At 41.1% G+C, this 12,268-nt stretch overlaps 1 protein-coding gene across 5 annotated transcripts in view; it reads left to right on the top strand.

Annotated features, from left to right (window-relative positions):
• The window catches only part of ZNF106 (zinc finger protein 106), a 58,783-nt gene that overhangs the window by 40,861 nt on the left and 5,654 nt on the right, over positions 1-12,268 (top strand). For all 5 annotated transcript variants that reach the window (XM_045202113.2, XM_045202111.2, XM_024568402.3 and 2 more), the window contains 10 exons: positions 879-1,659; positions 2,019-2,074; positions 2,643-2,788; positions 4,135-4,269; positions 5,550-5,666; positions 8,136-8,327; positions 8,788-8,850; positions 9,861-9,980; positions 10,503-10,574; positions 11,566-11,637. In XM_045202113.2, coding sequence (XP_045058048.1) covers positions 879-1,659; positions 2,019-2,074; positions 2,643-2,788; positions 4,135-4,269; positions 5,550-5,666; positions 8,136-8,327; positions 8,788-8,850; positions 9,861-9,980; positions 10,503-10,574; positions 11,566-11,637 — 1,754 coding nt within the window. The remainder of the gene's footprint in view (positions 1-878; positions 1,660-2,018; positions 2,075-2,642; positions 2,789-4,134; positions 4,270-5,549; positions 5,667-8,135; positions 8,328-8,787; positions 8,851-9,860; positions 9,981-10,502; positions 10,575-11,565; positions 11,638-12,268) is intronic.

The following is a 12,268-nucleotide window of genomic DNA, read 5'->3' as shown; positions in this document are numbered from 1 at the left end:
AGTGTAAAGAATTGAAAAACTAAAAAACCAGATATATATTATTTCAGTCTTTTCTTAAATCTTTCCCGTAGACTTTATACAAAGAACAAATCATAGTCTGTTATAACTTGGCTTTTTTCCCTTACTATGTCATTGACCATTGCCCTGTGTCATAAAAATATTTCATCTAAAATATTTTACCAGTTGCATAATTTTTGAGAAGTTGCATGATAGTCTGGATGTGCAATAATTTATATAATTTCCTTTGAATGTTTAGGATTTTGCTCTTTTTTTAGTATTCTGTATAACATTATGTTGTATGTCTTTAAGTATGTCTGATAATTTCATCAGTTTAAATTTGTAGGCATGAAATAACTCAATCAAAGAAAATAGACATTTTTAAGTCAGCTGGCTTTTTAACTACCAGCGTGTAGCAAAACTGGTTGGTGTAAACAGGTAAAATACATAGGGAAAATTTAGAAGATTAAAGGTGAATGCACTTCAGCCAAGTAGATACCTAAGTGTCTACTGCGGATAAAACACAACGTTCAGTATGTGGACATTTCAAATAAGAAAGAGAGAAAAAAGGTTGATAAAAGCAGTTGACGCCCATAAGGAACTCTTGTAGGGTGTAAGACATGTATGTTATTTGTGAGATTAACACAAAGCAAAGTACACTAAGTGCTGTAATAGAAACTTATGTAGGTTATGGGAAGTTGAGAAGTAAAGTAATAGCTTTAAAAGCCATGGTTTATTTAACCTATCATTGAAATAATTGGGGAAGTATCAACATTGAAATGTCATTATTTGTTAGATATTCAATCAGTGACAAGTAATTGCAGTTTATGACTATAAATAGCAGACAAAAAAGTGCAATAACTTGCTTCTTCTCTACTTAGGAGAGAATGGTGACCATCGCTCAGGCTCCCCAGGCATCACCGCAACCTTGTCCTCGTCAGAGCTAACAGAAGGTTTCCGTGAGCCCAGCCAGGAGCTGGAGTTTTCTGTGGGGCAAGGAAATACCAGAAACCGAGAAAATGCTCTCTATTCCCAACCAACAGATCTTCCTAGCGCAAATAAAGAAGGCGAAGAGCCAACCAAAGGCAACAGCGGGTCTGAAGCCTGTACCAATTCTTTTCCAAGATTGTCCTTTGCTTCAGAAACCGCTTTGGAGAAGGACCCCCCCTCTCCAGCTGACCAGCCTGAACAACAGGCAGAGTCTACTCTGACGTCAGCTGAAACCAGGGGTAACAAGAAAAAGAAGAAACTTAGGAAGAAGAAAACTCTGCGGGCCGCCCATGTTCCTGAGAACAGTGACACCGAACAGGATGTGTTTACTGCTAAACCTGTGAGGAAAGTAAAAACTGGAAAGTCAACTAAAGGAGGGAAAGTGACCACCTCCACCTGGGAGGATAGCAGAACTGGCCCAGAACAAGAGAGTGTCAGAGATGAGCCAGACAGTGACTCCTCCCTGGAAGTCCTGGAAGTTCCTAACCCTCAGTTAGAAGTAGTAGCCATTGATTCTTCGGAATCTGGAGAAGAGAAACCAGACAGCCCGTCTAAGAAGGATATTTGGAACAGCACAGAGCAAAACTCATTAGAAACTTCTCGTTCTGGCTGTGACGAAGTTAGCTCCACCAGTGAGATTGGCGCTCGTTACAAAGACAGGACCTCCGTAAGGTAGGGGTGTCGTACTGGTCCACTCAGAACAGCTTTCACCATTGTTCTTTTCTTTAAGAAATAGAACTTTTTGTTATGACTCAGAATTTTTAAAAGAATCAAATTTATAGAAAATCAGGCATTGCAGATGGGGCAGGCTTAAACCTTGGCAATGGAGATTTTCTGCTTTCTCATTTGTATTGTGACTATTTACTGTACCTTTATTTCCTTTCCTATAGAAATTTCAGATGGAAAAATGACCTCAGATCATTGCTCCTTTGCACATTCATTAGAGCATTACTTTGAGTCAGGAACATTTAAGTTTTACTACCTGTCCTGTTCACACAGATACTAAGAAGACTTGTGCTATTATTTTGTAGTGTGGCAGAAACTCAGACTGCGATCTCCTCCATAAAAGGATCAAAGAGCTCTTCAGGTATTTGGTGATTCCATTTTATTTAAGTTAACCACAGAGAAAAAGGCTTGTGAATGTAAGGGCTGGGGTTTAAATCCACTTAAATATGCTTACAGAGTAGGGGGCAGGAGATGGCCAAGAGGATTGCTTTGACCAGCGCTTATGATTTTCCTAAATCCTCAGATCCTGGCTTTGCAGTTTCTTACTCCCATCTGTCTTGCTGGCTCTGTTATCTGTTTGATGAATTCGTGTTAAGGTTTCATTGACCCCAGGAGTTTTTGCTTTGAGAAGGACCTGTTTTAAAAATAATGCTTTCTGAACAAAATAATATGTGACAGATACTTGATACCTTCCAGTCACCACTCAAAAACTCATTACTTAAATGTCATTTTCTTAAGTAAAAGGCTTTCTCTGCCTTATCTTACTGGGAAATCTTCATAATAAAGATTTTAATTGAAATGTGATATTTTGCAAGGGAACTAGGCTTTACAGAGAATCCAGGGACCATTATATTATTTAATGGTTTTAGTTGTTGAGTATCTTTTCAGACACAGCAGATATGTCTCTGAAACATAGTATTGTTTTCTAGAAATATCTTCAGAGCCAGGAGATGATAATGAGCCCACCGAAGGGAGTTTTGAGGGGCACCAGGCTGCAGTGAATGCAATTCAGATATTTGGGAATTTGCTATATACCTGTTCTGCAGATAAAACTGTGCGAGTTTATAATCTGGTGGTAAGTGGTTATAGCAATTTGAGTGTTTTTGATAGTTGCAGGTTTCAGAAACTCCAGCTCAGGACGAGGGGGGATTTTCTTTGCTGTCTAGAGATGGGATAGGCTTTAGGTACAGGTGACCCAGCTGCTCCGCTGAGTCACTGGGAACTTAGTTTTATTTGTCTCTCCACTCTGCCCCCTTTGTATCACCTCTTCCCAAAGGTGGTTCTTCTCTGCTCACAAATAGATGCCAGGAGCCACTGGTGCTTCTTTTCTTTCCCACCACCAAATAAGGGTCTCGGGCTTTATTCCCTGAACAATCAATCACTTGGCAAAGGAAGGTGGAATTACAGCAATAGACTTGGTCTAGTCAGAGCTCAACCCTGAGTTGGTGATGAGGTCAGTTGCTTAGCTGTTGTATAATAGAGAAGGGGCAAAATAAATAATTGGGGAAGTATTAGAGAAGGCATTTTCCTAGAAAGTTAATTATGCAAGTTATTTAGGAGAGCCAACAGTCTTCCACTGTACACACCTTAGTATATAATCTGATGCTCATTAGTTGGATTTTCATAAAATGAACTTGAATTTGGTATATATCAAACTAATTCTGTTTATCAACAGTGACAGTCAGTAAACTTTAGAAACATCATTATCTTGTCCAAGCAAATTGCTGAAGTCCTTGAAAATCAAAAGGTTAGATGATGGACCAAGAAAATGTGTTTGCTGTAATCAGTAGGTATATAAATGCCTTTGCCTAATAATGTGGGGGCAAAAGGGGTGACTGAAGGAAGGAAGCAAAGGTGCCATAAGTGTGAGTATGAGATTTTGGGGATCGGTTTGAACTCTAAATTGCAAGATGAGTGTATGTAGATCTGTACTTTCTAAATAGATCTCAAAGATAACACAGATAACCATTACAATGTCCCTTTATGAAACCATGTCTGGACCACTAGGACCTGTGATGACACCTGATATGTCTTGGAATATTGTGGAGCATTCTCATAAACTACTGATCAAATGCGGGCACTTAACCTTAGTATTTAGTTACAGTTTGGATTTACTAGATTTTTGGTCTATGTAATGGAGAGCTTTGCCCTAGTCTTGCTTGCTTTATTTATTTATTTATTTATTTATTTATTTGGCATTAGTTAAAATTTTAGTCTACCATATAGTGAATTGCCCTAAGTATTTTTCGGTATGACTCAGCTAACATAGTTAGAAGTACCTTACTACATGTTACCAGGCACTTTTCTAGGCATTGAGGATACAGCAGTGAACTGTTCTGTTGTAGCATCTTTTTGTTGAGGAAATGTGTTATGTGATCCTTCTATTTCCACAAGTGCTAATCCGGTCTGTGCTGACTTTAGAGTCGGAAGTGCATTGGTGTCTTCGAGGGCCATACTTCCAAAGTGAACTGCCTCCTGGTCACTCAGATCTCCGGGAAGAATGCTGCCCTGTACACTGGTTCCAGCGATCACACCGTTCGCTGCTACAATGTCAAGGTAAGTGGGTCCAGAGAAATCGAAGGTGGTAATATCGAACTGCGCTGACGGTGTTTGCTGTGTAGCGTGGAGGCACTGCGACAGGCGCTTTATCTTCCCCAGTTTCTCTCTTGCTGCTGTCGTTAGGGTTTGGGCTTGAATTTCATCTAAGTGAACAGTACTGCACGTATTCTTGTGTGCCCAGCTGTAGCTCACCGTAATATCTGAAGTTCATGGGTGTTGTTTCCTGTGCCAATAGTTCTTTTTTAATCATTGTATGGTATTCGGTGCCCCTTGTAAAATTACAAAATGATCTAACTTGGATTAACTAGAAGCATCAGGAATCTTAACATTTGGGCATATTTACTATCTTTTTATTTTACAATTTCGTATGTGGCATATATTTGTAATTTTAATGGGGGAAACAAAAAATTTAAAAGCAACTCCTTTGGGTATGAAAGAAGATAGGAGAAGAGAACAAGGGCTTTGACATCCTACAGCTTTGGTCATTCTACCCACCGCTCGTCACATCCTACCCCCTCGTAACCATCTTCATTTTAACATCGCCAGCCAAACTTGTTTTAAAAGCTGCACCAGGGCAGTTAGTTGTGTGGTGTCATTTAACAACGAATCTTGAGCACTTACTATGTTACTCATCCTATTCTAAGTTCTAGGTAATTAAATTTCCTAATATAACCCAATGCCTGTTTAATCTGGATATGCATTAGAATTACTAAGGAAAATTTAAAAAATATATATTCCAGAACCTACTGAGTTGGAATCTAGGCATTGGAGGTGAAGCTTGGGCTTCTCTATATTTTAAAGCTTGGGCAGTTACAGATGGGCTGCCCTGACACGGGGTGGAAGGAGGCATTTGGGAGCCATTAGAATAGAGAATCAGTTGTAGGAAAGCACATATTTGGTAAGCACAATTACATATACAGATAGAATTTTTATTTTCCTTTTAGATGTCAAATGCAGCTTTAACTTTGTCATTGGCTACTTAATTTAAGAGGCTAATACCCAATTCACAGTGCCCTTTAAAGAATTTCTACATTCTAAATTAGAAGTATAGGTAACATTATTAGAATTGAGATTTGTTTTTGATATTACCTACAGCTTGAGAGTATTTTGCCACATATTTCAAAGGAGAAAAAAAATCTAAGATGGTCTTCCACAAAATAGATGCTGCTGCTTTTTCGTCCTCATAAAATCATTTCATACTCTTCCTTCAGAAGGGTTGGTTTCCCATTTTACTCGCCGTTAACCTCTGCTGATTAGGTGTTGTGTACTTTTATCAGACGCGGGAGTGTGTGGAGCAGTTACAGCTGGAAGACCGGGTTCTTTGCCTTCACAGTAGATGGCGAATCCTCTATGCAGGACTAGCAAATGGCACTGTGGTCACCTTCAACATAAAGGTTAGTGGTTGGGGAGAGAAGGCTGAATTCCCATGCCCCCTGGAAATAGTGTGAGTATGAGGGGAAAGAAGTGGAAGATGGTCGGGGAGAAGTGAAAGACAGACATTTTCCTGTTTTCTGATGTGAGAAAGCCAGAGCTAACCACTACCCAAACGCTGCAATGTTGTGGTGAGTGAAACAGGATCCTGCATAAATGTCTGTGTAGACCCAGTGTACCAGTACTACATGTAACTACGAAATGTGGTGCCAAATAATGAGTCACAGGCTAAACTAGTCAAGTCTCATTTTTAGGAATGACACCATGAAAAGTGAGCTTAAATTTCTTTGAATATGACATTGATGCGGTTTGGAAATGATTTAGGGTTTCATGAGGATAACCTGTAAAGTGAACTAAGTCAAAAGTTTGCCTTCACACCCATGCGGCCTCATTTTTTCTTAACCCAATGGTAAAGTCATTTGTGGAGCAAACATTTATTGAGCATCTATTGTGTGCTAGGCCCCTGGATGAGGCTCAGGAAATGAGTAGGGACCAGTTCTTGATGGCCCTGTGTGCTTTGAGAGACATGATCCAATTTGTCTTTTAGAAAAAATCACTGTGGAGTTGATGAGGTTGGAAAATACTGGTAATAGTAGAGGCAGGGAGACAATTTAGCGGGCTTTCTAATGGAAGCTAACACGGATGGTTAGACTACGGATGAAGAGAAGAGAATGGATGAGATGTGGTCTCAGAGGTGGAATTGATTACTAGTCTGTTGTGGCCCTGCAGCTCAGGGTTATCTGGTCACCTTTTAACAGCATGTTAGAGACTGTTAGAATGTTTACTGTGCTACACCCAGTTACAGTATCATTCATATGTTTAGTGAGTACCTACTTGCCGTTAACTGTTGTATTTACAAGAGAGGCAAGAAAATACATCATGGTTTCTGTCTTTAAGAAGCTAGCACATCTACTCAGGTGCCAACGTATTTGGTTCACTGATAGGAACAGATTACAGAGGGGCAATTAGTGAAGGTTTTTGCATTCCAGATATGAAGTGTTAACAGCCTAGATTAGATTTGGTTAGGGCAATAGAAATGAAGAAAGAATAAATTTAAAATGTTCATATTTTAATGAATAAAATTTGATGATTACCTAATTTTCTTCTCTTTTATGAGTTTAATGTTATCAAAGGTAGATAGAAGTTAGAAGCAAATCTTTAGGGCCAAAATGATGGCAAGAAATAAGTGTCTTTTATTTTTAATAGTGTTTTTCTTTAGCATTTTGAAATTTATTTATTTTTAAAGATTTTATTTAATTTTTAGAAAGGGGAAGGGAGGGAGAAAGAGAGGGAGAGAAACATCAATGTGTGGTTGCTTCTCATGCGCCCCCTACTGGGACCTGGTCCGCAACCAGCCATGTGCCCTTCTGGGAATTGAATTGGCAACCCTTTGGTTCACAGGCCAGCACTCAATTCACTGAGCCACACCAGTAAGGGCAAGAAATAACAGTCTTGGAATGGTTGAAAAACCCTGAGAAGATGGACCTCAGGACAGAGCTTTGAGACTCTCTGCAGAGATAGGAATTTTGAAGCCTTGTTAGGGCTGGGCCTTTTCTGAATGCTGTGCTTCTGGGGTCTCAACAGAAAGCCAAGGCAGTTTATCAGGGCCTGTCCACCCATGGCTGACCCCCACCAGTCTGTCTCCCTAGCACCTCATGATGGCTGAAGTCGATGCTTGGCTCTATTGGCTCCCAGCTGCTGCTGTGCTTACTCAGTTTCTGGGAGTGTCACCTCACGCATACACCTAGAGGCTTGGGGAAGTGGGAGACTTTATGAACAAGACTGGTGTGGGGATGAGGGAAGCAAGTCTGAAACCTGAGATAAAGGAGTGTTTGGGAATTGAGGGTGTCACCATGCCGCTCTGTCTGACACAAAGGTCTGTATGCCACTGGGAGATGTCGTGAAAGATGGCGTAGAGCTAGAAGTCGGAAGAACATTAGAATAACAGAAAGGTGGTGGGTGAGGGACTCTCATTGACATTGTCTAAGAACGTAGTTCTCAGTGGAGAATTTTGGAAATACCATGACAAATAGATTGCATACATTTTGGATGTCAAAAAAAATAGTGAAAGGGTTCCTGGGGCATGACAGATGTATTAGAAAATGAAAACAGGGTTGGTCATTTGTATCATTAACTGAAGAGAGAGGGCAGAAAGAGAGAACCAAGTCCCAGTTGTGATCAGGATAGTGCGGGCCGAAGGCAGAAATGAGTTCCTAAGGTAAGAGTTCGCCCCACTGCAGTGGGGGGAGGGAGTCACGAACACAAAGAGAGCTGGCGTGGGAGTGGCAGGGTTTGGGAAGGTAAAGATGGGGGAGTGGGTGTGAGAACTTAAATACAGCTAATGGAGTGTAGAGTTTATAACAGGGTAGTTGATTTTCAGGTTTACCATCTAAGTTGCTTTTACTTCATATAATGGTGACTGTTTTTTTCAGAACAACAAACGACTGGAAATCTTTGAATGCCATTGCCCTCGGGCAGTTAGCTGTCTGGCCACAGCTCAGGAAGGGGCCCGAAAGCTGCTGGTTGTGGGATCTTACGACTGTACCATTAGTGTTCGTGATGCCCGGAATGGACTCCTCCTCAGAAGCCTGGAGGGCCACAGCAAAACCATTCTGTGCATGAAGGCAAGTATAGTGCAAGAGAACAGGAGCTAGTGCCGGCACAAATAGAATGGTGTGAATGACATTTTTCGTGTTGTCCAGTGCCTTACTTAGAACACAGTCCTCTTGAAAAGAGGAAGGTTGCAGTCCTTTTCTTCGGGCCAGGGTCACCGAGGGATGTACTACTTTTTAATGTGTTAACTTAGAAACAATGAAAGCGTATTTTACTATAGAACATAGTTACACTCTAATACCCTTCTAGGCTCCTTCCTAATCCTGATGAGGTAGCAAACCTGGCAGTACACTGTCATTTCATGAGAGTGCCTGGTGGTAGGACATATGTTTCAGTTCAGAAAACTTGTCTGCAAAATTTATTCTATACTTTATGCTCATCCAGAATTAGAATTCCCCAATGTGCATTACAGGTTACAGAGGAAACTCAGAACCTTGTGCCAAGTCTAACTCAATGAATTTTTCCTTTAAGGTGGTGAATGACCTCGTGTTCAGTGGCTCCAGTGACCAGTCAGTCCACGCCCACAACATTCATGTAAGCCCTGTCGGCGTAAAGAAATCTTTAACAGAATGGTGGTTCAAGCTGCAAGGACCCATCAGACCTCTTACGTTTTAAATTAAGCCCCTTTCCCAGTGAGAGACTTAGTAATACTTTGTATGCGTAAGCTCTTAGGCGATATCGAGCACCCTAGAAATTCTGATTTCATCAAAGTGTTTAATAGAGGACAGACTTGAAGTTTACGCAAGGCTTAGTTTGAGTGCCGCATTTAAACTTGAGATAAATTGAGCATCTGCGGCGCTAAGAAAGTGGGTATGATACATAGTTTAAAATAGAGCAAATGAAAACAGCTGAGAGACTCTGCTCCCGTCATAGTGGCAGCTCTGATGCGCAGGTCCTGGTCTGTGAACCTGGGCGGTCCGAGCCCTCGGGGGCTTTTCCAGACCCAATGAAATGATTAAAGTGAAAATGTAGTTGACCCTGAACCACATAGATTTGTGCTGCTTGGCTCCATATATACATGGACTTTTTTCAATAAATACCTGTACTGTTTCTGCTCTGTGACGGTGAATCCATGGGTGCAGAAGGCTAACTGTATGCGTTCTGTGCCTTTTTATATAGGCGACCTGAGCATCCTAGGATTTTGGTATATGCAGGGGGTGGGGCTGTGGTCCTAGAACCACTCTTCCACGGATACTGAAGGACAACTTAAGTTTTGGGGGAGTCAGGAGTTATAGGCTGCTTTTCAACTGCATGTGGTCACCACTCCTAACTCCTGCATTGTTCATGGTTCAGCTGTACTTCAAGAGCTATAAAATATGTGCAGATAGAACTGTGACCCTTCTCGTCCCGTGACACTCCGTTCACTCTATCAGAATACATTGTATATGTCTTGTGTAGGTGACAAGTGCTCGTGGGAGTGCTTCAGCTGTGAAACTATGTGTACAAGTAGCCTCAGCATTATTACTTTTAGAATTATAGAATCATAAACCTCAAAGTGGGAAAATATCTCGCAAGTGTGGTAACTCTCCTCTCTCCTGGCACAGACCGGTGAGCTTGTGCGGATCTACAAAGGCCACAACCACGCGGTGACTGTGGTGAACATCCTGGGGAAGGTGATGGTGACCGCCTGCCTGGATAAATTTGTCCGTGTGTACGAATTACAGGTAGGATTTAGATCAGTGTTTTGCTTGAATGATTTGGGGAGATTGTTTCGGTTTGAAGTTGACTTTTTAAGATAGTGTGCTGGGGTCGGGGCCCAGGAATCTGCATTCTCCACAAGCACTCTAGATAATTATGAAGCGGCCGATTCACGGCCTGTACTCTCAGAAACAGTACTCAGGGGTACGTGGTCAGGCTCATAGGTGTCAATATTTACATGGCTTCCGGACAGCAACTGCAGTCTGTAAAACCCATCCAGTTCTCCTTATGTGCGATTTCAGATTGGAGACTTTGAAACTGCACAGAGCTGTTGGTTGTATTATTTCCAATTAGCAGTGTCAGAGGAGGAGGACTTACTGGAAAGATTGCCATTAGAGTATATTTCTGTTAAAATGCTACTGACGCTTCAGCCTAGTGCCTCAGGAATAGTTTCAAACCTGCCAAGGCCTTCAGGGACTGACTATGTTTATTAAACACAAGGTATAAATAACCCTAATTGTCTTTCGGGTTTTTTTCTTCCGCCTAAGTCCCATGATCGACTGCAAGTTTATGGAGGACACAAAGACATGATTGTGTGTATGACCATCCATAAAAGTATGGTGAGTGTGGTTTTCCAGGTCACATAGCTGCCTCGGAATGTATTTACTACAGATTCTACGAGCTGATAGTAACGTACGTTACTGCACGTCACTTCCAGAATTGACATCTGCTTCCAATGTGCCTCATTGCCGACTGCCTTTCTATTTCTTGGCATAATATTATCAGGATATAACCCACTGATATCGTTGAATATTTATTTTTCTATTAATAGCTAAAATAATTATAATAACAATCTAATACCACCGTTAAGTAGAAGATAAATTTAAGATGTTTAAAAAAAAATGAGTGGTGCTTCTTCCAGAGACATTATGATCTGAACAGAACATTTGGCCAGTGTGGCATAGTTGTAGCAGACCTAAAAGTAGAAGCTAACTCACTTGAATCCACTAATCCTTGATTTGTTTTATTTTTAAATTATGAGGTTGAACCAGAAGAGGTGTTTTTCAGACTCTTGAGTAGTAGAACCCCTTGCTCCAATGAAATCCAGATGCCTAATATGTAATGCCGGCTGGAAGCCAGAGCCACAGCAGCCAAAGCGCAGGTGGGCGCCTCGGAGCCCTGCCGCCCTGCTGCGCCGGGCCCCCACGGGTGGCTCTCCAAGGAGCACAGCTTCAGAGTGTCTAGAGTGGGTCTCACAGGGGTGTCCAGCCTTCGGCGTCTCTGGGCCATGCTGGAAGAAGAATCATTGTCTTGGGCCACACATTAAATACACAAACACTAATGAAAACAAAATAATGTCATCATGTTTTAAGTAACTTTACAATTTTGTATTGGGTCACATTCACAGCCATCCTGGGCCGCATGTGGCCCGTGGGCCACAGCTTGGACGCCCCTGGATACTTGCCCATTGTAGTACTATGGGCTGGTTTGGGGTTAGTTTTGTGTTTTCTTAAGTTGCTATAAATAGCTTTTGACTCTTATTTTGAGGATGTTTTATAGCTTTTTTTGGTGTGTGTGTTTTGGTCTGATGTGATAAACCTCTTTCTCCAGATTTATACGGGCTGTTACGACGGCAGTATTCAGGCTGTGAGGCTGAATCTGATGCAGAATTACCGCTGTTGGGTGAGGAGTGGAACTTGGGAGTTGCATAACTCTAGGCTAATTTGTAGACCGTCAGCATCATCGGTGTAACACTTTTCTGTTTGAGCATCCACTCGGTGCCTTCCACTGTAGGACAAGGACGCTTATTTTTAAAAACTGCACATGAAATACTTCTCTATATTTCTTTAATGAAAAGTCTGTTTTAGGATTGGATATGAGGTGTATTCTCCACTCTGGTTATCCCCCTGGTAGTTTTTATTTTCTTATAAAATCAGTACATGCTTATAAAAATATCAACAGTGAGTAAGTACATGAAGTTAAAAGTAGAAGTGTTTATTTTTATCACCTGCCCATCCTATACCCACTCCTTAAGGGTCCCACACATTAATAGTTTGGGTTGTGTCCTCATTGGTTTGGGAGGAATGGACAAATACAAATTTGTATTCTTGAAATTTGAAGCCTCAGATTTCAAGGCTAAATTTCATAGTTTTTATTTGATTTGGGTACTGGTGATTAACCCTTAGACCTTTCACTTATTCCTTTTAAGCTTGTTTTATCAGTTCTAATATTAGTGACCAAAGAAACATTTATGACATTGATTTTCCCCCCCCAAACCTCTTTCCAGATTGATGGAATGAATTTTCCATTTTAA

The sequence above is a fragment of the Desmodus rotundus genome, chromosome 7, assembly GCF_022682495.2.
Source record: "Desmodus rotundus isolate HL8 chromosome 7, HLdesRot8A.1, whole genome shotgun sequence".
NCBI classification, from domain to species: domain Eukaryota; kingdom Metazoa; phylum Chordata; class Mammalia; order Chiroptera; family Phyllostomidae; genus Desmodus; species Desmodus rotundus.
The sequence above is the reverse complement of the archived record's forward strand: the minus strand, read 5'-3'. Positions and strand labels throughout refer to the sequence as shown.